Source organism: Leopardus geoffroyi, chromosome D4 (assembly GCF_018350155.1).
Source record: "Leopardus geoffroyi isolate Oge1 chromosome D4, O.geoffroyi_Oge1_pat1.0, whole genome shotgun sequence".
In the NCBI taxonomy this organism is placed as follows: Eukaryota; Metazoa; Chordata; class Mammalia; order Carnivora; family Felidae; genus Leopardus; species Leopardus geoffroyi.
Window position 1 is genome coordinate 34,369,003 of NC_059342.1, and position 27,856 is coordinate 34,396,858.

The 27,856-nt window shown below is 37.2% G+C and overlaps 1 protein-coding gene across 48 annotated transcripts in view; it reads right to left on the reverse strand.

Moving 5' to 3' along the window:
* PTPRD (protein tyrosine phosphatase receptor type D) overlaps positions 1-27,856 on the reverse strand; it is a 2,239,943-nt gene that overhangs the window by 415,612 nt on the left and 1,796,475 nt on the right. For all 48 annotated transcript variants that reach the window (XM_045470157.1, XM_045470168.1, XM_045470171.1 and 45 more), the window contains one exon: positions 2,753-2,919. In XM_045470157.1, coding sequence (XP_045326113.1) covers positions 2,753-2,816 — 64 coding nt within the window. In that variant the 5' untranslated portion in view covers positions 2,817-2,919. The remainder of the gene's footprint in view (positions 1-2,752; positions 2,920-27,856) is intronic.

Sequence of the window (27,856 nt, forward strand, 5' to 3'; positions counted from 1 at the left end):
TAAAGGTGCTAACGAAAGCCTAGGGTAACAAACCAGTGACCCAGGTGCTGGATGCCTGAGAAATACTGTATTTAGATGATGATGGAAAAATCTAATTTTTCTCCAGTGCTCATTATGTCTGGGTTTTTTCAGTGTTTTGTGAGAAGATAATGACCCAATTTAGTAGGTTATAATCCGAGAGCACCTGAATGGCTCAGTAGGTTAAGCATCCAACTTCAGCTCAGGTCATGGTCTCACAGTTCACGGGTTCGAGCCCTGCATTGGGCTCTGTGCCAACAGCTTGGAGCCTGGAGCCTGCTTCAGATTCTGTATCTCCTTCTCTCTCTGCCACTCCCCTGCTCACACTCTGTCTCTCTCTCAAAAACAAATAAACATTAAAAAAAAAATAATAGGTTATAATCCAGATCCTACTTTCCCAATTGTTGTTTGAACATCCTTCAGTGACTAGTCATATTTCCAGCTCCACCATGTGCTTCCCCATACAACAAATATCCTCCAATAGATTAATACGGGATGCTCTTTCTTCTTTCTAAATATACCTCAAAAAATATCGCCAATTCTTCCCCTTTCGCCAGAAACTCTCAGGTTATGCTACCCTACTCAACACCACTAAATGAATCTGCTAAAGGGAAAAGGTACTAAATAATCAAGGCTGAGTAGACAAGGGCAAAACTAACTAATTTGACAAAGTTTCTTTAGTTGCAATGGGAGGAGTGAGAGAGAATGTATTCTTTTTCAGGTTACGTCTTGATTGAAAGCTGATATCATATAAACATACAACACGGTAAATATCTTAATTTAACTGAAAGGGGCTAATGCGGACTTGTTTTCCTTTTCAACAGCTACTGTAGAGGAGGTGCAGTGAAGGGGCATGCAGAAGGAGAAGGGGAGGAGGAGGGTAAGGAGTAGGTGATGATCATCTGGAGTGTAGATTGTTTTTTAAGACATTATTTTAAGGGGCACCTGGGTGGCGGTTAGGTGTCCGACTCTTGATTTTGGTTCAGGTCATGATTTCACCGTTCTGAGGATCAAGCTCCACATCGGGCTCTGTGCTGACAGTGCAGAGCCTGCTTGATATTCTCTGTTTCCCTCCCTCTTTCTCTCTGCCCCTCCCCTGCTCCCACTCTAACATAATTTTAAGAGTACTTGACATCTGTCTGCCACTTTCCACCAGAGCTTTAAGCAAAAGTATAGCTGCTCAGTAGAAGAACATTTCTACTTATCTGGAAAGATAACTCTGTGGATAGATGACAATTACCTCTAGCAACTTTATGAAAATCTCTAACTGCGATCTGAAATTAAAGTGGATCCCCAGGGTGCTGATATGCTTTTGCCAAAAATTAACAATTGTAAAACAACGTACTCTTTCATTCTAGCCAAAACAGAAAAATAAAGCCATATGCCTGATTTCTTTAATAAACTAAATTTAGATTACTACTTTAAAATAGATTCTGACATAAATGGCTTTAAAATAACAAGAGCATCTTTCATTTGGGTCTTTTCCCAGTTAATTATTTGCTGGCATTGTCCTAGACATTCCTTGGCTTCACCTTAAACCAACATTCCCAAGTGCTAATTAGGAGACTATATACATTATTAACCAGAGAATGTGCTTAAAACATGCATGTTCCATATATATCCTGTTATTAACATGATTCCTTTCAGTCCTGAAAAGCTCTCTTTAGAAAATAGAGTCCCTATTTAAACAAAGAAATTGGCTGCTATTGAGGAAATTTTTGTCAAAATTCAATTAATAGGTAGGGGCCAACAGGACACAGGATCCTTGTCTTCGAAACATCCTCAACATGAATCAAATTTCATCTCACGGAAACAGTCAGCAGAAGGAAAAGTTAATGCCTGCAGATGTTATATGTTTTCCTAGTACCAGGGGACTCCCAAAGAGAATGGCCGACTCTCACATGAGCCATACCATTCCTGAGAAACCAGACATGTCAGTGAGCCCAAGCCAGAGGCATGCCTTTTCCAGTACTATCTCTACCAAAAGACCCTGGGCCAGATGGGAAAAGAAACATATGTAAACAAGGTAGACCTAATGATTTCCTAATTACGAAGGAGATATGATCTTCTCATTAATTGGCAAGCTAATTGACCACAATCTCAGTTTCATAAATTGAGTCCAATAAAGCAAACTTTGGTGTCTGTACTCCACAGAATTCTCCTCACACTTCCACACCCTTCACTCAGCCACAAAGTTGTCAGTTCTGCTTGATTTGTTTGAATACTGTACTCGACGACAGCTGTCGGAAACAGTACATTAGAACAGCTGCTATGACAGCTACAAGGGGCTTGGAGGTTTAATTGGGCTCAATGTGACATTGTGCATTTTTCTAAACATAGAAAGTTCCACAAAAGTAAAGAAATTTCTAATGTGTCTGAACGATGTTTACTTATTGGCACCACCAACTGGTTAACCCCGATTTGAGTTATGTCATTGGGCTCATAGTATCTTTGCCACCAGGGTTGGTGAGACAAAAAAAAAAAAAAAAAAAAAAAAAAAAAGACAGTAGGAGCAGTTAGATGCACAAGAAAAGGGGCATTAAGAGAGAGGAAATGGTAAGGAAGTCACGTCAATAATCTCTTTCAAAGGCTGGCTGGTAGCCAAGGAGGATCCCACAGTGTCTCAGGATTTACTTCCTAAGGAAACGTATTCAGAGGCCCTGAGCCTGGTGCCAGCTGCCAACAAAACCGCTCATTACAGTCACAGCCCCGTGGAGAAGGGAGAATGGCTTACTCTCAGCATCCGCGCGGAGGAAGAAAGCGAGAAGCAGCAACAGCGGCCTGGCTACGTGCACCATCCTGCAGCTTGGCAGTGGCCTGAGCTGGCAGTTTGGAATCACTGCCTCAGAAGCTTCAGCGAGTCTGTCCGATCAGAAATTTCAGCTGGAACTCTTTCAGAGCCTGTAAGGGGAGAGGAAGACAAAAGAAAGGAAACACAAGGACGCTTAGATTTTTTACTCTTTTCCTCTTGTTCCATCACAAACACCACGAGACACGATCCATTGTAAACACCCAAGACATTGTAACTGTGATGCCTTTGTTTTAGAAGAGAAATAACTTGGTTCGAAAAATGGGGCAGCTGTGGCACATCTCGTGCCCATTGTCAGGCTACCCTAAAGCCAACCACCTTGAATGGCACTCTCTGCTTGTGCCACCTTTTGGGCAACGCTGTGCGAGAAGAAACTGTCACTTCTTATGAAACACTATGTGAATGCATCAGTGGAAGAAAAAACAGCAATGCTATGAGACAGATTTAAGGGAGCTCCACCGTGCTGGATAAAAGTCTATTATTGACAGAATAGTGGAAGCTGCTTTCTTGGCACGAGGTGAAGTGACAGGGCTAATTCAACTTCTCCAGCTAAATGGGAGAGGTTAGAATTTTTTACACTAGCACGTTTGGCTTCTTCCCTGAAGACACATCAATGTTCAAGTCTAGTTTGGCTTCAGTAAGTCAAAACAATAGTTAGCATGAGCCTATTTGCTTTAACAGGATTTGTATATGTCTCCTGGGCAATAGCTTTGCTTTCTCAATCTCCTATGTAAAACTGATAAACTGCAAACTGTAGAGAGCCTACTGGGTGCAAGTACACTTAGTATACAGTGCCATGGAGCACAAAAAATGAGTCAAATTCTGTCCTCTGTGACTTTCCAGCTCAGTAGAGAAAATAAGACCGTCACATCTGATGGCTACTATAAGTTGAGAAGTGATGAGTGCCAGGAAAAGAAAACCAAATAATGCCATAAAAGACAGGATCTGGAATGGTATCATAGATAAAGCAGTATCTCAAAGCAGGCCTAGGAGTGTAGGCAGGATTTAACCAAAAAGAGGAAAGGCATTCCAGGAATTCTATTAAAGGCAGGGCAGTGGGAAAGGAACTTTGGAAAAGATGAGTCTCCAGGTTTGGCTGGAGTAGAGCTTCCCAAATATCTATATGCATTACAAACTCCAGGAAAGCTTGTTAAAACAGAAACCTGGTCGCCACCCCCAGGGTCTGTAGTTCACTAGGTCCGTGATGAGGTCCCAGAATTTACATTTCTAACAAGTTCCTGATGCAGCTGGTACAGGGACAACATTGAGACCACTGGCCTGGCGTGATAACTCATTAGGAAATCAGAAGGAGAGGAGCAAAAGAAAATGGCTCAGGATTTAAAAAAAAAAAAAAAAAAAAAAACACAAAAGAAAAAGAAAAAAGAAAAGGTCACAATGAGCCTTGAATGTCAATCTAACTCAACCAGCCAATTATTCAGCAAACCACAAATAAAACTACTTAATGTTTTAGAGCAGAAGAACAAGGAAATAGGCTTTGGGAAGATAAACTGACATGTACATGTGGAAATATTAGGCCAGAGCAAGAGTCCCAGGTGAGAAGAAACACAGACCACACAGCTATGGTGGTCCTGGCGGTAACTGGAAAAAAGAGAAGGCAATGATTAGGTCCAAGCAATAATTTGAAGTATGACTCTTCAGGTGATAAATAATTGTTCTTATAGGAACCTTCAACAAATCTAGCACACATCTTAAAGTGTTTTTTGCTTGTTTGTTTTTAAAGTTTATTTGAGGGAGAGAGAGAGCATGAGAGAGAGCAGTGGGGCGGGGGGGGGGGGGCAGAGAGAAAGGGAGAGTGCTGTCAGCACAGGCTCAATCTCCAAAAACGTGAGATCATAACTTGAGCCGAAATCAAGAGTCGGACACTTAATCAACTGAGCCACCCAGGCGCCCCAGGCACAGCATCTTATACACAGTAGCCTTTCAATATGGAGAGAGTAATGAATGCTACTGCTTCCTCTATCATTGTGAGAACTTGAGCATGACAATCAGAATGTGTTTGCCAAATGAAACAGTATACCTTTAAGTTTTGTATATTGAAATACTTGAAACACATACAAAATTCTTGACAGGAAATTCTAGAGCTATCCAGAAATAACCTAATCCACTAAAATGACTTGTACTTCCGAAAGTACTGTAGTGCAGATACTACAGTGTGTCTTTTCTGAAACTGAGCTTGAGACTGAGAATAAAAAAATTTAAAAAGATCTTATCTTGTTCATTACTATGCATGAATGGTTTAAATGAAGGAAAGATAAAACTAAAAGAAAGAGTGGGAGATCATTCTAATTACCAATCCACTAGGTAACCCTTTTTATTTCTAACAGATTTGCGGGTGACATAAAGCGGTAAGTTATACATTGAAACACATCTACTTGAAACCAAAAGCTAGCCAGCTGTTCCAAATCTGCTACTGTTATCAATCTCATCAGGAAAACAACTTATTAGGCAGTTCACAGCTATCAAATGCTAAAATTCTCCAAACTTCATAGGAAAAGTGCTGAAAGAATCAGCTCTCCTCCCCTCCCCCTCTCTCTGTCCCCATCCTCATGCCAGCATTTCAAATGACAGCAAAGTCCAGGAGACATCAGTCCTGTCGGACTCAATTTGTGTCTGTGCAAGCGTATCAGAGCCAACTGCTACATAATGACTCGGTGCGATCACAGAGATGGAGATGTATGAAATGCTCTCTCAGGGAAGAAGTGATTTGGCTTTTTCCTCTGCCTGACCGAAGTGGCATAAGAAGACCAAATTCTTCCAAATGAGCCTACAAATGTTACCTCTGGACTTAAAACAGTGATAGGATCTAGGAATGAATGCAGCTGAAGCGCATACATATTTATACTTAAATGGGCTATGTCCTTGGCCTGATTCGACAAAAGGAGATCAGAGGTGTGAAGATAAAACCTATTCGAGATGTTCATTCCAGCTAATCTCCACTCCATATCTTGTTTATTACTTGGAAACTTTGCCAAAAAGGAAATGCTGGCTTGCATATCAGTAACGTGGAATTTAAATTTTAGAACAAAAATGGGAAATGGATTTTTAAAGGAAACACTGACAGCGAAAATAATGAGGATGAATGAATATTACAAGTAGTTTCCATTAGCCTAGAGAAAGGGTTGCCAAGCACTTTGCAACAAAAAGAACAGGAAAAGGGGTTCAGGGATATTAAAAGCACCATGGTTTAGCTTACATCACAAATTACTGTGAGTGTGTTCAATAGCCCTCAGCAGAGGCTAACTCTGATTTTTATATGCCTTGTCCTTTGTGCCTTTCCTTCACTGGGACAAGCCAATAAAACTGAACCATGCAGGTAAAATGAAAGATACACACACACACACACACACACACACACACACACACACACACATTTAAAACTCTCTGTTCTAATTGCTTGCAGGACAAAGATCCTTTTAAGGAACTATAATTTTGTTGATTTTTCAATTAGCCAAATACTACTTTTGTGTTTCTGTACATTGCATGACCTCAGAAGCTAACAGTTCAGAGGTGCACAATATAATTTGAAATGGAATAACAAAAAGTACACTTGCCTAAAAGCCTCAACAAATCACTGTTTCAAGTGATCACATAAGCTGCCATCTACTCAACTCCTTATCTTCAATTTAACATTGTAACCCTTTCCTGTAATAAGTATATTCATATTCAAACTAATATTCATGCTGAAGGATTTTTCCCAGCTTTCTGAATTGTGGTATGTGTTTCTGTAGATTGTGTTAACATAACAGAAAAAAAGGCATAATGGAACTTTTCTTTCTTTAAAATTAGAATCCCGATTTCCCTAGGAAAATGAATGATTGTCAGTTTTATGTAGGAAATATGCAAAATGAGTGTGCAACATCTTGTCCTACCAGGAAGTAATGAGACTTTCAGGAACTACTAGGTCATATCCAAAAAAGGGAGCCAAGGTGATGAGGCTCCCTTCAGCTAAATGGAGGAGATTCTGGTGGCCAGAAGAAAAACTGCAATTAACTGAATGAAACATATCCTACTAAAATCTGTGAATCCATCACTTTAAAAATAATTTTTAAAAATTAATAGGTCATCCAGAAGGCAGTTAAAGAATCAAATCATTCTGAGAAGAGTGAGAGAAAGGGAAAGAATTTTTCATTAAAAAAAAATGTCGATAGAACTTAAAAATACAAACAACAAAAAAACCCTGCTGTCACTGGCAAATCAGAGATCATTGTTTATATCCCATTTTTATAATTTTGCCTTTTTCTTATCTAACAACACCATGCTCTCAATTCTAGACTCTAAGAAACAGTAATATTGTAATGATACTTAACTGAGCATTTCTTCATATAGATATCTATTAAGTTAGGGGATGGTGTAGTAAGGAGGAAGTCCCAAAATGTTGTGACTTCTTTCTATCAACCTTCCAAACCAGTCCACTCTCTCTAAATCGACTAGACAGGCTTCCGATCATTTAAGAGAAGCAACCATTTGTGCACAACATGTGCTACCAGGAAACCCCAATTTGTAAAACAGACATAAGCAGGGGCTGTGTGGCTGAAGCTAGGAGTTGGGGAGCCTGGAGTTTACAGCAAGCTGACAGAGGCCCCTGAAGGCCATCAGGGAACTCCCTGTCCTCAGTGCACAGCTACAACACAAGGACACGAAAAAAAAAAAAATAATAATAAATAAATAAATAAATAAATAAATACACTTTCAACATTTCACTTATTTGTGAGGATTTTCCACGAGGAGATAGCCCTCTAAATATTTTATCATGAGATAGGACAAGAATCCTCCAGTGCTATCCAATAAAACTTTCTGCAGAATGGAAATGTTCCTTATCTGCACTCATAATTGGCTACTTTAAAGGGAGCTAGTGAAACAAGAGAAATAAACATTTTATTGTATTTAAGTTTAATTTAAGCTTAAATGGCCACATGTGGCTAGTGGCTGCCCTCTTGGACAGCACAGACTATGGTTACTTGCTTCAACAGCCTGAACACCATGGCTGTAAATGAGGCATGGATTTTAGGGCTGGAGATGAAAACAGTGAGTTGGGAACCCTTAGTCCTTGTAGTCTTGGCTTCCTTATAATCAGACTCTAAAGATTCATTGTGTTATATGAGGAAACCTACTTAACCTCTGGGCCAAACACTTCTCCATGGCTATCCCATCCCCTGGCAAAATAAATAAATAAATAAATAAATAAATAAATAAATAAATAAATAAATAAAAACTTAAGCTTATTTATTTTAAGAGAGCAAGTGAGCGAGAGCAGGGGAGGGGCAGAGAGAGAGAAGGAGAGAGAGAATCCCAAGCAGGCTCCATGCTCAGCTCTGAGCCTGACGTGGGGCTCGAATCCACAAAGCATGAGATCATGACCTGAGCTGAAATCAAGAGTCAGATGCTTAACTGACTCAGCCACCCAGGTGCCTCATCTTTTTTTTTTTTTTTTTTTTTTTTTTAAAATGACTCCATGGAATGTAAAGGAAGGATCAGTAAGTGGGTTAAGTGTATAACTGGAAAATGTCCAAATAGAAATTTCATTATTAAAAAGAGGCATTTGTGTTTCATATCATAGCTAGAAAAGTTTTTTTTTTTTTTTCCCACTAGTGAAAGTCCTTCTTTCATGTAATAGAAATGGGAGCTTCTGACAGCAAAAATGTGCCACATCTCATAAACAGGAAAGACAAGCATACTTCTGCACATCCATGGGAAATGATTTGTATAGTTCTTATGAAATGGCTACATCCGATTAATTAATATCAGTGAGGAATATGGAAAACATTCTTTAATACATGCAGCACCAAAAGCCTCAATGCCCATTATGAAAACCGCTGCTGAGAAAACGGAGAACAGTGGATAAAGGCTATTAAGTTAAATAACATACTGATAAAATAACTGTATATCCAATCCGTGCCAGATAAAACACTCAAATCTAAAGGATATTAGGAATTATTTTTATGAGTGAAACTCAAATCTTCTTAAAATGATACTCTTTCACATAATGGCACATCATATCAAAAACTCTATTTTTTTTTTCAAATTTTGGTCCTAAACATGCTTACATGGAAATAAGTTGGGGGTGGGTGGGAGATTTCATGAGTTATCACATATAAATACAAAATAATAATTCAATCATCTTATTTTTGGAGCAGGCTATGAAGACACCAAGGAACTCTAAGTAAGCAAACAGTAATTCTTTGAAAGAATCAACTGAATTATAAGAATATCTGAAGAGTAAAATGATACCTATCAATATGGATATTATAAAAGGCTCTCTACATGCTTAGTTTTAATACATACAGAGACAAGCCAATTATCTGAGCTTAATATAGTATGATTCACTTTCTAAATCACTATCAATAACATCTCTACAAAATGTCAAAACTTTACATTTGGAGCAAACATAGTTACTTTCATTAATGACAAAAGGACATTATTAACTTTGATTATGTTTTTCTCTTTCAAGAAGTAAAAGTGAAGTATGCCATGAGGAAAAAAAAAAAAAAAACAGATAATGAAGGAAAAAAACAAAACAAAACAAAACAAAACACCTTATGTCCCTGCCTATTTTACCTCTACAAATGGAACTATAATTATGATTTGAAATGGAGGAGAGTTTTAGAAAAAGCAAGTAATTTCTTTAAATGATTATTGCATGTAACTACTACTATCTAGTTTTATGTGATGCTGGTGGAAACTGGCAATGGAAAAGTTCAAATACAAGTCTATTCAGCTTGCTATTGGGACTCTGTTATCTGTTGCATTCTTCCAGAAACATATATTAAAAGTAAGTAACTGATTAATCTCACAAAGTGTAGATAGATACTCAATCCAGCCACTTCTTGCCCAAATAATACAACAGATTCTATTATATTAATCTTTGGGCACCTTTAAATGGATGTGAAACCATCATTCCTAACTCACTATACCTGATTTTCATTACCTTAAAATCGAAAAGGATGTTCTTCTTTCACACATATAAAATATTTCTTGTTTAAAATGCACTTAGTTTTTAAAATATATTATGGGTAATAAGGCATTAATCATTATTATGTTCATTTTATTTATTTCCATCAACACATAGTGGAAAAGAAATACAGCAATACATGATACATTTTATTTACTGTGAAAAATACATTTTTACATTTGTTGGGAAATTATCATTCCCTTTAGCACTGATTACTTTTTTTTCTTGAAAGTATTTTAAAAGCAAAATGAAGGGCCTTTTAATTGTTGTTAAATCCTTCCATACTAGAGCTCAATGAGAACCGATTTTTGCCTACTCACTGGTGCTAAGACTGTAATTCCATGCTCAGAATGATCAAAGCTCTAGACCAGTAGCTCACAATTGAGAATGATTTTGCCACCTCCCCAGGGACATTTGGTAATGTCTGGAGAGATTTTTTTGTTGTCACAACATAAAGGGAGCTAATGACATATAAGAGGTTGAGGACAGGGATGCTACTAAATATCTCAGAAGGCACAGTATACTCCCTCCCGTACCTGTCAAGAATTAACTGCCCAAAATGTCAACAGTGTCAACATTGGGAAACACTGTCCAAGAATAGTTCATTAATGTTGAGGAATAAAAAAAAAAATGTTCAGGAATTTTCAAGACCTGTTTCTATTACACTGTTTTCTAAACCCAATAATCGGAGGTGTTTTCAGTGCAGTTTTAGTATATAAACTCAAAACAGATTTGAATCTCTGGGCATGGCAGTCAAAACACTATGGATGACTCCCAAATTTCCCTTTTTGTCCTGAGCTAGAATTGAAATTGGCTTGCCTTATGGGAAGTTCAGTTCACAGGCTTAGGTGACATAAATATTGTCACCAATTAAAAGAATGAATCTGTTAAATGGAGCAGACATTGTTGCACTGATGTCTGTCAGTGAATAGACATGGTTCCCATTTCTCATGCTGGGAGCTCAGCTCTTCTCTGAGGGAACCGTCCCAGGATGGAAATATCCAGTTCTAAGGAATGTTCTTTCAAATCACTGCCAGCAACAGAAAGAGAGAGGTCACCATGAATGGCTGGAGAATGTGGAATTAAGGAATACTCTCTTCATTTTCCCAATATTGACCTCATGACTTAGGCTGGTGTCTCTTTGAAAATCTCTGAACAACACACACAATAGAAGAATTCGATTCTCTGTAGAGAACCCACATATATGGTTATTAAAACAAATAGAAACATAACCTAAAGAAAGGTAGACAGGACAAATATTAATCAGAGATATTCCATATACACTCTCCTCCTCACTTGCACATTTATTGTATTCAGTTATATTACATTCTTCTTCATTGTTAGTACCTTCTTCACATCTATGAGTCTCCTTGAATGGAACCATAAATTGATAAAAATCACAAAAAAATTACAGGTAATCCTGGGCAATCCCTTCTATTAGCAGACAATGAATGAAGTGAAAGAACATAATTGAATTAACAACCTCAGAATATACTTCTGGTTAGTCTCAGAGGAGGGTTCAGAACCCAGGCCAATTTTGTATCTCATATAGCATGCTGCTTCTATCATCTCTGACTTATATAATGGAGACCCTAGCTTAGATGAAGCCATGATTAATTCTAAAATGAGCAACATAAAGAAAAAGCCTCTCCTTTAATTGGAAGACAGACAATATAAGGATTCACTCTAATTAAGAAGGAAGAAAACTTTAGAAAGGGTGTATAGGAAGAAAGGATGAGAGAATCTCACTGGATAAAATACTTGACAGTCATTGTCCTAGATGGATAAATAATTCACAAATTAAAGTTTACACCGTGAGTCAAAAATTCTCCAAAAGGTCAATCTTTAACTCAATAACCCATTATTGTGTATTTGAGTATCTTAGAGCCAAACAGTTTACAGGTGTGTTTAGAAACAGAAATGATTAACCAGAAATGGATTTTCAAATATTCTCACAAGTTAGTAATTGAATTAATGACATGCAGGCACATGTTTGTATCACCAAAAGCATATCTATTTTGTATATTACCATTCAAGTTCTTTTTTATGGGGCTTTCTCTTTTATTTAAATTTTACCAAGGATACATTTTGACTAATTGGAAATAAATAAGAATGTGTTAGATAGTGAAGTCACAGAGTTATACAGGACAGTTATCCAAGCAGAAAGATACTGGCCTGAGTGCTCTTTACTATAAAGTTGCTTAGGGCAACATGACCATATTGAAAGAAGAAATGAAGACATACAATGGCTATTTTGCAAAAGCAGTTGGAATTATAAAGTGATTTGATAATAAAGTACAAAAATTTCCTGCAGCAATAAAAGCACTATGCATTTCCCATACCAAGATGTGTCAGACGGGCAATGAAAAAAAAATTTTTCCCATAGTCACCCTTTTAGAAAATATATTCAAGACCTCCGGAAAAAGGCTTTTGTAAAATACTGTCGTTTTTATTACATTTCTATAAAATCCTCAAAGAAAAAAAAATACACAGTACCTATATCAGAAAAAAGAGTTTAAAGTCATTCAAAGCCTACTTGCAAACTGGATGTAATAACTTCCTCACTATCAAACTTTCCGGATACTGACTATATAATCTTAAATGAGTGGCTCACGTGACTAAAAGAAAAGAAAATGTCAAATAACATCAACCAAACTTCTCCGCTAGGTTTAGGCATCATCACAGAAACCTTCTGACACGCAGATTTTTATATTCCAAAGTAGGAAAGTAGCCAGGTGCTAATATGAGCAGACCCAAGTCAGGGGAGCGAACAGGCAATGGTGCTTGCTGGCAGGCGAGTGCTGGGGGATCAAGCCCCAAATTAAAATGCCATCCTTTAAGGAGTCTCTCTACCTTTTGTGATATGTCCTATGATGTTTCCTTCACAAACTTACTAGGCTGGCCCTATTCTTTAATATGTTTCCTTTAATATTTTTTAAATCATAGATTTAACCATGATGTGTTATCGTATCACCTTGTAAAAATCTTTTGCAAACCTAAGCTTTTAGAAAAGGTGGTTACTTTCTCCCACGGCACTGTCATTAGGGTCAAACTATTCATAGCATAAATCTTCATCATTTTTGGGGTGCTTCGTGGCTCAGTCGCTTAAGCGTCCCACTCTTGACCTCAGCTCAGGTCATGATCTCACAGTTTGTGAATTTGACCCCTGTATAGGGCTCTGCTTTGATAGCATAGAGCCTGCTTGGGATTCTGTCTCTCCCTCTCTCCGCCTATCCCCTGCTTGCTCTCTGTTTCTTTCTCTCAAAATAAATAAATAAGCTTAAAAAAACTTCATCATTTTCAAACTTATCACTTTATATGATTGTATACATTCCACACATAAATATGGTACACACAGGCCATACACAAATATAGTGCATGTTTAAAAATGCATGTGAAAAATATGTATTTAACATATTATATATAGCTACTATATTACTAATGAACTACATATTACTAATGAACTACTATATTACTAATGAACTACATATATTTCAAAGACACAAAATTAGACATTTTTTAAGTGAGATAAAAAACAAACAAATAAAAGTTCTATGATTCTCTCCCAGGTCAAACAAGTCATTGGAGTTCCATTGTTCTAGATGTTCCACAATGTGGATTATTTTCACATACACTTCAGGTGGCAATGGATAAAAAAAGAGAGCTTTTACTCATTTGTCCAGCAACGCCCTTCTGGAGTCAAACACTTGTTGTAATAACCAAATGTTAAAGGCTCGATGTGACAGCTGATGTCAACATGATGTAACACAGAGGAGAAAAGACACTGTTTTTTGAGAGGTTCATACAATGTCCTTGTTTTATAATTGTAAGCCATCTATCCTAAGCTAGAATAACTTTTACACATCAACTGTGTTTTTGTTTTAAAAATGAATTCCTTCATTCTTCTGCTCCAGAAATATTTCTGAATACCAGGTATGGCGACAGGTACAGAGACATAACAATGCACAGGACAACAAGTTCCCTGATACATTCGGGGCAAGGAGGTAGAAAAAGTAAGAGCTTTCCAGGTTAAGGGATCAGACTGTCCAGGGCAGAGACTGGGGCCCAGTGAGCCAGGCAGTGTGTGGTAGGCTGGGAAAGCAAACCGGCTCCAGACTGCACAGGACCTGGAGGCCACACTGCAGATACCGGATTGCATTTGAAATGCAATGGGAAGACACTGGTGGGCTTTATGTTATGGAGTGACATGGTCTGAATTGTATTTAGATGGCTTCTCCAGTGGCTGTGTGCCAATGGTTTTAAAAATGCAGTTCTCCCTCATCCTCCGCCGCCCCCCCCCCCAACCGCCCCGCCGGCCCACCCAGCTCCAAGTTTCTGCAGAACCTTCCACTCTATTTATGTGGGCATTGCCATTGTACTCTGCTGTGAAGTCTTTTGACCGTTTCACTTTTCAAGGACCCTGTGGCACTGTCCCTTTCCCAATTCTGTTTAAAACAACCAGAAATAATGTGTTGCTTTTCACTGTTTTGAGTCACTGCTCTCTGTTCCTAGATAGCAACAGGCCCTGGAAAACCAAATGAATTTTCTTCATGGCGGGGCTCACTTTAACACACTTTAAATTTTTTACTTGAAAAGTAAAGTATCTGATGTTAGTTCTCATTTGCATTCCTGAAATCTAGAAAAAAAAATCTGCTTTCATGTACAAAGGAACAGTAGGCACACTAGATCTCTGTAGTCACACTTTTGAATCTGTGATTCCGGAAAGGCTTTCTACCCACACTTAAAAAAAAAAAAAAGTTTCTAAAGTTTGGTACGTCAAAGTCTTGTTTTGACCCTTTTAAACCTTGTAATATTAGCAGTGATACTAATATCCAATAGTACACTGCATTCACACTATTAGAAAACACAGCCATTCCAATAATTCAAAAATCCTTTATTTCAGGATTTAGAAGCTAGGTCCTACTGTGAGTTGGTTACTGGCTAGTTTCCCAAATTGGCTATTTGGTCTCAGCTATCTTGTCCATTTCATCCCTCAGGTTTTCACTCCAGGATTTCTTCCATTATTATAGCAAGGCCTTTAACACCCCAACATGCAGGCATTTAATTCCTTATTTTTTTTTCTTATTAGTTACCTAAACTTGAAACTGCTAGTATTTAACCTATTTAACCTATAATATAAAAATACATTATAGAGCACTACAGTTTGTTGGACAAGAGATATAGCAGGTAACCAAGAAAATGCCACCTTACTCAGTCTCTCTAATAAAGGAATCTATTCCTCCTCTAGTCATTCCTGCCACTTGCCTTGGCCAAAAGAATAGGTCAGAAATGACATTGTGCACATTCTGACCCTGAATCTCAAGTAGCCCAGAAAACCTGAGGAAGTAGCTCTTGTGCTTCCTTCCACTTGCTGATATTGGGTCCCCTGTCACCACCACTGTTTGATCAAGGCCAAGGTGGCCCGGCAGAGGATGAAGAGACCATGTGGAACAGAGATGAGCTACCATCTAAACATCTGGGGAACAGTCATTCCCCAGAGGACCTGGCAGCTGACCCCAGACTCATAAGCAATTTCAGGAAAGATGAGCCAAGTATGGCCCATAAGAGCAGAGCCACCTACCTGAACTCAGCCTAGAATGCTGACACAGAGCACTGCAAGATAAATAAAGGGATGTCTGGTTTAATCTACTAAGTTTGGGGATGGTTTGGTATACAGCAAAAACTAATATTGCTAAGGGGATATTTATCTCATCCAAAATAAAATAAATATTCTTTTAAAATGTACATTTTCAGGGCACCTGGGTGGCTCAGTCGGTTGAGCGACCAACCTCGGCTCAGTTCATGATCTCAAAGGTTGTGAGTTCGAGCTCTGTGTCGGGGTCTGTGCTGACAGCTCAGAGCCTGGAGCCTGCTTCTGATTCTGTCTCCTGCTCTCTCTGCCCCTCCCCCACTCATGTTCTGTCTCTGTCTCAGAAATAAACAAACATTAAATAAATAAATAAATAAATAAATAAATAAATAAATAAAATGTACATTTTCTTCAGTACTTTATCACATTTTGAATACAGGTAGGGTGGGGTGCCTGGGTGGCTCTGTTGGTTCAGTGTCCAACTTCAGCTCACCGTTCCTGAGTTTGAGCCCCACGCTGGGCTCTGTGCTGACAGCTTGGAGCCTGGAGCCTGCTTCAGATTCTGTGTCTCCCTCTCTCTCTGCCCCTCTCCCACTTGTGTTCTCTCTCCTCCTTCCCTCCCCCCCACCTATAAAATAAATAAACATTAAAAAAATAAAATACATATATACATACATACATACATACAGGTAGGCAAACTTGGTTTCTTATGGCTGCATCTGAGTTAATTTTGTCCTCTTTTGACAGCAATCAACTAGTAAAATCATTGTCATTTTTTAAGTGGTGTATTTTTAAGTAGTGTATTGTTTTGTGATTTAGGAAAAATCAGTAACTTGAAACTATTTGTGACTCTCTGCCCCTTCTTCCAATTATAAATATTTTTCTGCCACATAGCTCAAAACAAAATTGTTCTAAAATGTCTTTAACCATTGGCTAAAACCACATAGCATGACGTTCCTCCCTGGTGATATAATTGAAGTGACGTATGCGTCTGAGATTCAATTGATCTCACTGAGTGTACTGACAGGTAGTAGTTAGTATAATTTTATTTCCATAGATTCTGTTTTCCTTAAGCAGTTTCTGCCCAGGGATAAAATCCACAAATCAAATTAGGTTAATAACCTAAAAACAGAGAAATTTCATAAGCTTTTTAAAGGAATGACATTTTGAACAGTTAGTGTGCACTCCTCTGGCCGGCTTCTGACAGAGCATGTTGGATGTGTCTGTAATTGGATAGGAGCTAGTCAACTTGCCCAGTTACTACAATGGGTGAAAAAGTAAGAAAACATAATAAATATTAAAATCAGTAAGTGAATTTGGCAAGGCTCCTGAATACATGGTCAATACAAAACTCCAGCTGCATTTTATACTCACAAAAAGCAGAAAATAATATTTTTAAAAATGTGCCATTTGCAACAGCATCAAAAATTTATTAAAAATCTAGAGGGGCGCCTGGGTGGCGCAGTCGGTTAAGCGTCCGACTTCAGCCAGGTCACAATCTCGCGGTCCGTGAGTTCGAGCCCCGCGTCGGGCTCTAGGCTGATGGCTCAGGGCCTGGAGCCTGTTTCCGATTCTGTGTCTCCCTCTCTCTCTGCCCCTCCCCCGTTCATGCTCTGTCTCTCTCTGTCCCAAAAATAAATAAACGTTGAAAAAAAAATTTAAAAAAAAAATCTAGAAATAGGGGCGCCTGGGTGGGTCAGTTGGTTAAGCGTCCGACTTCAGCCCGGGTCACAATCTCGCGGTCCGTGAGTTCGAGCCCCATATCAGGCTCTGGGCTGATGGCTCAGAGCCTGGAGCCTGCTTCCGATTCTGTGTCTCCCTCTCTTTCTGCCCCTCCCCCGTTCATGCTCTGTCTCTCTCTGTCCCAAAAATAAATAAACGTTAAAAAAAAAAAAAACTTAAAAAAAAATCAAAAAAAATCTAGAAATAAATATAACAAAAGTTAACAAGATTTCTATGCAGAAAATTATATAGCATTAATAAATTAAAGATGATATAAATAAATGAGTGATTATAATATGTTCATGGCTTAAAAGACTGTTTATTGTAAAAATGTTAATATTTCCCAAATTGATCTATAAATTCAATGGAATTCCAACATAAATTTCAACATGTTTTTTTTTTTTTTTGTTTTTTTGTTTTTTTGTTTTTTAATTTTTTTTTTCAACGTTTATTTATTTTTGGGACAGAGAGAGACAGAACATGAACGGGGGAGGGTCAGAGAGAGAGGGAGACACAGAATCGGAAACAGGCTCCAGGCTCTGAGCCATCAGCCCAGAGCCCGATGCGGGGCTCGAACTCACGGACCACAAGATCGTGACCTGGCTGAAGTCGGACGCTTAACCGACTGCGCCACCCAGGCGCCCCTCAACATGTTTTTTCTTGAGAAATAGAAAGCTTATTTTAAAATTTATAAGAAAGTGCAAACAACCAAGAATAGCTAAAACAATCTTAAGAACACATGTTGAAAAACTACCTATTGAAGGTAACACTACCAGTTACCAAGACTTATGACAAAGCAAGAAAATTTAAGACAGTGAAGTATTGGCTGAAGGGCAAACAGACCAGAAGAGCAGAATAATAACTCTAGAAACATATACACTTGTATTTAGGCACTTGACTTATAAGCAACTATGTCCTTGTAATGCAGTAGGAAGGAATAATCTTTTCAATCAGTAGCACTGGGTCAAGTGGATATCTATATGAAAAAAATATATATGTTGGCTCCCTACCTCACACCATACATGAAATCAATTCCACATAGACTAGAAACCTAAACATGAAGATAAACAATAAATCTTACCAAAAATAGCACAGAAAAATATCTTTGTAACTTTGGGATAGGCAAAGACTGCTGAAACACGGCAAAGTAACAACAATAAATAAGTTGGAATTAATTAAAATTTAAATGCCTGCTCATCAAAAGACATTATTAAGACAGGAGTGTTAGAAGATATCTGCAAAAAACATATCCACCGCAGTCCCAAAACTATTTATCAACTTTTTCATTGTATTGCCTGTCTTTTGGAGGGAGATAGTGACAATAAAAGTCTTAAGCAATTCACAAAGAGAATATCCAAATGGCCACCAAACATCCACAGAGATGTTCACCAATGTTAGTTATTGAAGAAATGTAAAATAATATTACAAGAAACCACTCTACACTCACCAGAATATTTACAATTGGAAATTGAACACCACCACATTTAGGCAAGGTTGTAGAACAAAGGAATACTCATATACTGCTGATGAGAGTGAAAACTGGTAATATCCCTTTGAAATAGTTTTGTTTGTATTTAATAAAGGTAAATATATACCAAATCCTACCTTCCAGCAGTTCCATTGCTAGTGATATATCCAGCATTAACATAAACCTTACTACAGAAAAGAGACACAAACTAGACTTAACCTAAAAACTCATCAATAGCAGAGGGAATAAATAAATTGTGGTAAATTCATAAAATTGACTAGTGTTCATAGAAATGAAAATAAATATATTCTGCTGAGAAAACTCAAGATAGAAACTTAGTTTTGTTTAGCTCAGTTTAGTTTTTTTCTAGAAACTGTTTTTCAGGTTTTCAGGATATGTTTTACTTTAGTTACCCACCCCCCACTAGTCATTTTGAAGAAAATAAATTTGTCATTAAGAATATCTGAAGTCAAAGTTATATACAAATTAGAGTGGAGCTCAAATTCTCTTGGAAACATATATAGAAGGTAGAAATAATACATGATCGGACTAACACACTGGGAATCTAAAGACGTGACTTTCGGCACGTAGGACCAGGTACAGTCTTTGCGTTCCAAGCAGCAGTGAGAAGTACCAGAACATGATGAAGCAATCCATGTACACAAGGAGGAATGGCCCCTCAATCCAGGAGTAGCAGTACGGGCCAAAGAAAAGGGCAGAGAAAAATAGAGGACCAGAGTTCTGGACCAGCTTTAGCACTCACTTCCGTATTCACCCTTGTCAAGTCACTCCCTTTCTCTGCCTCATTTTTCCTAGCTGCTCTATTTTATAGCACACTTGACCTTTCCTATATCATATAATTTATTTGTTACGTTAATTATTATTCTTATTCCCCACAGTATCCACAAGAACAAGAATTTTTGAAAACCTTATTAAATATTTACGGCTTGTGTGAAAGTACATACATACATGAAAAATGTGCAGGATAAGCTCATTTTGCAAGATACAACAAAAAGTGCAGCACACCCATCTGCAGCTTCTCCAGCTCACTGGGAGGCGGTGATGGTAGTGGCAGTGGTAGAGGCACTGATTCTCCCAATTAGCCACACTGACCGCTTATTCTCTGAAGGGCACAATACTGGGCTACTCAAAGGTAGATTTGGTAAAGCCCTAGACCTGTAATCTTAATGAGAAATTACCATTCGATCTTCTAGTTTACTCCAGGTTTAGAATCTTTCAAAGCATGTATGTAAATAGGTAAAGGAAGGTAAAAATCCTCAAAACAATGTTTTCTTTCTTTTTCTTACATGAAATAGCTGGAGAAACTTGTTTAATGGTAGAGTCACAAAGTTAAGCTAGGGTTCCAAAGACTCTATAAACAAATATTTATTCAATGTCAACTTTCTGTATCCCACATCTTGCTAATCCATGTCAGACATAAAGAAGATTAGACAAAGCAATGTCTCTAAGGAATTTGCTGTTCGTTGGGAAATACAGGAACGTGAAAATTAGAAAAGCATGATAATGTACCCTGAGCCAAATAGATGGTTTGAGTAATAAATACCCATATATGTTTAGAGGAGGAAAATAGCATCTCAGTGGCCAGGAAAGATTTTGTGAAATTGGTGGTATCTGATGGGGACCTTGAAGAATATTTTACATCCTGGTGTGAGAACAGTAAAATGCATTTCAATGATAAGCCTAAGATGTAGAGGTTAGTATGTTCAAAACATATTCAGGAACCAGTAAATTGGCCATTGTATCCACATCACAGGTTTGGTACAGCAAGGAATTAAGATATGTAAAGCGAGTTTCCGGCAGTCCTTCAAGGCATGCTGAACTTATCCTGCAAGTCAGTAAACCTCAAACCATCAACAGAAAAAGTAGAGATAAAGTTGGAGTTAGTTCTCCCAAAGTGTGTGTGTAAGCCTTAAATCTCTTAAAGTAAAAAAGTTTAGAACTATGATGATAGCAATGTCTGTCTCTTGGATATCAGTGAGGTAGGGTAATGATAAATCATAATACTGCATTCCAAAAATGCCTATTCAAATTACACTATTGCCATGATAATATAATTCCAATTTTGTCCTAAATGGCATCAGGCATTTTTGATTCCCTTGGAATCAATATCTATATAAAACACATCCATTTTATAATTGGAAATCTTGATCCCATAGAAGCAGTCTGGTGGTTGGGCTGAACGGGCGTTGCATTCCCCACTTTGTCATTATCTTATTTCAAGAAGGCTCTGGAGACAATTCCTGACATCTCCATGCTTCGCCTTCCATCTGTGTGAAATGAAAATAATAGCTGCCTCCTCCCTACCTCATCAAAATCAGTGAGCAACAAAAGCACATTAAAATCAGGGATGCAGGAAGGATTTTAAGGAAAGAAGCTTTTGTCCATTGTCATTAAAAACAAAAGAAAATTTAGCCAGCCTTTCTCAGCTGGGGTTCCATGAGATAATTATGCCCTACAGAATATAATTTGACTGATTCTTTTTTCAATTCTCCCAAGGATAGTACAAAGCTAGTACTATTCTAGATGCACGGGCCAGAAATTAAGTCATTACATACAATAGATGCCTTAGGGCATTAGGGCTGACTTTTCTTGTGAACTCAGGATGGGAGAAGCTGACATTGTATCCAAATTAGGCTTTGGTATTTGATGTCATTTTACTTAAGAAAAAACAAAAAAGTTCTATGTTTACAGCCCTGTAGAGCCAAAGTCTCACATTATTCTAAAGAAAAATAAAATAACCTAGAGTAATGCTAGAATGAATAGCCCATAAATTTGGGGATGTTACACAGAAGTAACAAAGAAGAGAGAAAAGAGTAAATGTTACCATACTTTACCATTTACAAGATGTTTTTTGAGAAGAAATTCTGACTTAATACCTGATATTTATGGAGCTCATTTAAAATTCTACACAATGTGCTTCTGGAAGGCAAACATCCTTCTTCCTGTTTTAGAGATGAGGAGAATGAGACCCAGGAAAAATAACCTTCCTCACATCTACAGCTGCTATGAAGCAGGGGCTCAAATTCAAGTCAGTTTAATTACACGTGAAGGCTGCTCCTTTCGTAGCTCTCTAATCTCACGAAAGCTTCTCGAGGTAAGAGATAGCTTCACGTGCAGATGAAAAAACTGAGGTTCTGAGGAGGTTCAGGGTCTGGCCCAAAGGCTCAGTGCTAGCAAGTTGTTTCTGACTGCAAATTTTACATAACCTGCCAAGCCACTGCTGAGAAAAGAAAGCAAAGGAAACCAAGATGGCTGTTACAGGTGGAAGTGTGTTCCTGCAGAAGTTGGCACATTTAAGTCCTAACCACCGCCCCCTCCTCCGAAAAAAAAATTTCAGAATGTGATGTATTTTGTAGATGGGGTCTTTACAGAGACAATCAAGTTGAAATGAGACCGTTAGGATGGCTGTAATCCAATATGATTACTATCCTTATAAGAAGAGGAAATCTGTACACAGACACACAGAGAAGGAAGACAACATGAAGACACAGGCAGAAAATGACCATCTATAAGCAATCAGAGAGGCCTGGAGCAGATCCTTGCCTCATGGCCCTCACAGACGCCAACCTTGCTGATACCTGCTAGCCCCCACATCTGTGAGACAATAAATTTCTCTTGTGTGAGGCACTCAGTTTGTGGTACTTAGCTATGGCAGCCCTAGAAAAATAAAAAATGATACAATGGCAAACAATGACAGGAAGCGTTAAAATAAAAAAAAAAAATGTAATGGTTCAAAATTCACAAACTAGGTAAGCGCAAAACAACTTTATTTCTGTAAATCTGTAACATTTATGTTTCTGAGGATATTAAAGATTAAAACTGCACCAAGACTTTTAGAACATCTTGTCTACTGCAATGAATTAAAATCTCATTACTGTTTTTGGTAAAAAAAAATGGACATACATTATCTATTGTAGGGTAAAATATTTTGATTCACTCTATTGAAAGCTAACCCACAGGGTTTATGGTGATATTCAGATTGTTTGAAAATCAAAACAATTATAAGTCCTATGTATTACCACATATATGCAATGTCAAGAGATGCTTACATATTTAAATCTTAGGTTTTCACTAGTTTATTAATCAATGCATAGTCAGTATGTATCCTTTGGGGGTACACATTAAAGAGTTCAATTTTTTTTAAGTAAGCTATACATCCAACATGGAGTTTGAACTCATGACCCTGAGATGAAGAGTCATATGCTCTGACAGAGTCAGCCAGGCATTACAAGAGTACTATTTTTTAAGTATCTTCTTAATTCCAAAAGGATAATTCTAGATAATGCATCAAGAATCCATACTGATGATATTTATAATTTTAACAGCTAATAAAACCGAATATTCTCTTTTTCCAAATAATTGTACATTTTTTGCAAAAAATACCATACTCTGCGTACCATGATACCTTTCAATTGATAAGCTTACAATATCACTGTTTTTGAAGGAGAGAACAATGATAAAATGATAATGAATAAGGTCTATTTCATTTGAAGTTCTTTGCAATGTTTTTTTCATGGGATGGTTAAAGAAAAGGACACAGAGGAAATGACCAGTACATGCTAACTGATGAAATTGTCATTATTATTATTAAATCAATTAGTTAAAAATTATTGTGGTTTGTTTTTTATATGCTTATAAGAAAATCACATATAATATACATTTGAGGATATGTCCTAGGTATGAGTCTCTTTTTAACGAATTTTTCCAAGGTGATTGCCCTTTCAATCTGTATAATCAAGTCGTTTTTAAGCTTAACAATATGTTCTTCAATTAAAGGTTGTTTTGCTTTTAATTTTCATGTTTCATTCATATTATTTACTTGTAGGAGGCAACTAATAATGTATATGTTATATTTCTCTCCTCTCCTTGCACTCACTCTCACGTCCCCCATCACATTCTGCATCCTAGAAGACCAAACAACGCACTGACTTTATGTAACAGTTTTTCATGTTTTTTTTATAGTGTCCATGATGCTATGTTGTATATCCAATGGTGTCATTTTCTATTCTTTCCAAATTTATTTTTGTTGTCATCAGGCTCCTGTTTCATTGTAGAGGCCTTTTTCCTCCCAACTCATCTTGATGTTCCTTATAACTTTCTCCTCTTTTGCATGGAGGCCATATGTCCTTATTGTGAAAGTAAAACATCTGTTCATAATTCTTTCCTGGTCACTATAATAAATCTTTTTCATAAAACTTGTTCTTTTCTTCTGAGGTCTCAGGACAAGATCCCTTTACCCTGTGCTGATGATTCGTGCATCATTTCACAGACTCATGTTTGTCTAATTCTTACTATCTACTATGCTTAAATTCTTAAAGACCTGTCCAGACACAGTGTTGGCAACAGATTCTCTGGCAAAGTGTATCCAGGCTTGTTCTCTCTACTGTCCATGAGGAAGCTACTGTAATACCCTCCTTATCTGGGCAGCAGACACATGTGCAGTTATAGCTGCAACTGATCCAACAGGGTTTCACTAGACCAATGTAAGAATTCTCTGTAATCCCAACTCATGGTTTTCTTAAGAGAGGAAGCAAAAGCATGTAAGAAAGACTAGAATAGTAAAGATATACTACCACCATATGAAAAGTGGAAGACAAAAACTGATCATTTCAAAAAAGGATAGTAGACTCGACAATAAATAAAATAAAATAAGTGTAGTAGAAAGTCTGCTGATTACTTTTCTGAATGGCACAGAGGTCAAGATCTCTGAGTAAAAGAACATTTAGTCACGGCGGGATCTAGCAGTTCCCTGTCTTTTCAGGGAACCACTTTTGAACATTAGAAAACATATTTTTTTTATTCCATCCTATTCCACTAGCATTGTGTTGATGGACACACTCTTTGGATTATAATTATAGCTGCCTTTTCGTCTTCGTTTCCAGCATTCTTCATTCAATTCCTCTTCTTCTAGGTCCACAGAAAAATTTCACAGTAAAATAGCAGACCATGTAAAGGGCTGCTGGCTTAACACCTTTTTAAAGGGAATAGCTTAGTTGCAGAATATATCTATAAAATGTATTATTATTATTATATTTAAACCATATCAAATTTTCTCCCCTTAACCATAATAACTGTATCCAAATAACAGATATAGAGTAAGTAAGATTAATCTTACTTGTACTTGGGATTCTCTTTGGCTTATTTTATTTTATTTTTATTTACTTATTATTTTTGCTGCTGACATTTTTGTTTTAAATAACTTAATTCTCTGCTATGAGCTGACCATTCTAATTAAAAACAAATATGCCATTTAATTTTGAATCTATTAATATCCCTACCTACTTCGATATTTTCTATTTCCTCATATGGTTCCTTTGAATGTTGCTATTTCACGATGCTGAAATTGAGAAACCCTTAGGTCACATGACTGTGTTTCATGGACCGGCTGGTGGAGCTCACTGTGATATGAAATGGCAACACATGATCTACCCTTTGATGTTTGTGTGGGTTTGAAGAGCACAGTGGCCTTTCAGGTGATTGTCTCTGGTGTTCTGGCTTCCCACCTAAAAAAAAATTGATTTTATTTGATTCAACTAAAGTAGAAAAGAAGGTAGGGAATGGTGCTATACTTTCTTGCTAACAGAATTTGTGGATTATGAATTTTGAAGATGTGGCTAGCTTCATTTCTATTTCTAGCGCCCATCATACAGAGCATATATATTTTTACGTGTTTTACTTCATGATGAATCATTTAATATTTAGTCCTTTTTCACTGAAAGGTTTATAATTTGGGGAAGGAAAGACATCAAGCTTTTATATCTCCTGTGTCAGCAACTGACTGTGGGATGAAGCTTTAGGTAAGAAAATAAAAAAGATAAAAGCTGATTTCATTTCTTTGCCTAAGAAGCAAATGGTCTTACATCTAAAAGATCTAAGCTAAAAATTCTTTATAAATGGATGTAAATGTGGTTTCCCTTTGCATCTCAATAAAGCAAATATGCAATTATCAAATGACATGTGGATAAGAAACAGTAACTTTAGCCTGCTTGTACAGGTCACAAAAGAGACCAGGATACTTTAGCAGAATAAAACAACAACAACAACAACAATTAGTGGTTAAATAAAATTTTGGTGAAGGATATGGTAACTGACAAACTTCAAGTTGAAAGATGTTCCTCTTTTTCACAATCATACAACATTTTTTCTATGGCTTTTTGCATAAAGCTATGTGCCACACAGTAATGTTACTATTTGTAATGACTCTGGATGGAGAGGGCAATTAAACTAAATAAGAATTACAGAGAAGTGCACCTTCATGGATTTTAAAATCCAAAGTCACAACACAAGAATCAGCAGCTACAAGGCTAGCTGAAAATAACTAAAATGCATCTAAGGATTTACAATGCTAAGAACATACAACTAACTAATCACTGACTGCAAAGCTCATTTACATAGAACTTAGACAAATAATAATACTATTAACCATAATCCTATTGCAAGGAAGATACACAAAAAAGATGTAGGGCCTATCAGAGAAAAGAGAATGGAAAGAAAAATCCTAAGAAGAAAATAATTTTAAAGGTCACAAAATTCTACCACTGTAGTGGAAGAAAGAAGATGAGGTTACAAAGTTTTGCGTTTTAAATTATATTTGCAAAGAGGCCCAAGAGTGAAAACATGGTCCATTATCTCTCCCATCTCTAGTGAGCTATAAACCACAGTCCCCAAGGCACCATTAATACATGAATCACAGAGGTCAAATAAACTCAGATGCACAATTTAGGTATATCTAAAATACCTATTGTGGGGGGAGTGAGTAGGGAGAATCAGAGAAAGACTAAATCTAACTGATCTGTTTCAATATATGTATGTATATGTATTTGCATGTGTATATATATCCTAAACTATATATAAACATAAATATATTTACATAATATGTGTCTTTACAATAAAACCTTTATAGAACTTTCCCCACTGAATTTAACAGATCAGGGTAACTATCAATTACACTTCCATCAGCATTCGTTAGAACTATAATAGTATCAAATCGTCATTGAGGCAAGAAAAATTCAAGTTTGAACACTGAAATGAAATTGACTTTGTGGGTTTCATTTTTTTTCCTGACGAGCACATAAAATAGGCACCATTGTTAGTGGGACTATATCAGTAAAATTTAAATATCACCTTGGAAATTTTGAAACCCTCAGAGAAATCACCTATGTTCACAGGACCCAGATTCATAACGAAAACAGTAACAACTGCTCCTTAGCATAAATCCTTTATTATTTTTCTAACTTAATCCAATGCCTAGCATTTTCTTTAAAGATGTTATTAAATAAATAATTTGCTCTTAACCAGCATTTCTCTGGCACAGAGGAGAGAAAGCAATACAGACTAACCCATCATGTCACCAGATGAACAGGCTCCTTCAATAGAAAACCTCTTTCAAAATTAATGGCCTGCTACAGCATGATGAGTGCTCAGGAAAGGAAATATTTATGGTTTTTCTCCTAACTTCTGACCCTTGAAATTAAAAGCACTTTCTCCACCTCCTCTGTTCCAGTTAACCCGTAGGAAAAATGTCTCTCTTTATGGCAGGGAGAAATTTTTATGATACCCAGAGATACAGCTATATAGAAGTGAGCCAATACAAAGCTTCCCTCTAGGAACTTGCCTCCAAGTGGTGAGAAAAAGCACAGAATGCCTCAGGACAAAGGGTCATTGGACTTTGCACAGCAACTCATCCCCAAGCACGAGACAGAGGTACTTTCCAGCATGGCATCAAAATGCCCAGATAATTCCACAGGCTGTCCAGTTGGCCTCTATGGTTAATAAACAACCTGAGGGTTCAGAAATGTTCAGGATCCTGACCCAAATAGAAACCCAGATTCTAGCAACGTGCACTAAACAATCAGGTTTCCTAGGTACTCTGCCAAACAAAGATGGCTTCAAGCTAGGTAAGATCTAGAGGAGAAGAGATTCTTTTTGTTCTTGCTTGTTAACTTTAAGACAGTAGAGCAGACTGTATCATAATCATAATAAAGGATTCCAATCATAAATAATAATGACAATAATTATGAATTGATATACTATATATTATATGTAGCATATATATAATATAATAGATAATATAATGCATTGCTAGAAATACCATTTCTGTTAAGAAAAATAGGAAAGGGATAACACACTTGAGAAAAGGGGTGTTAAAAAAGAAGAAGATGGCAGGCCAGTGAAACTGATTTCAGACTTCTGGACTCTAGAACTGTGAGAGAATAATTTTCTGTTGTTTTAAGTCACCAAGTTTATAGTAATTTATTA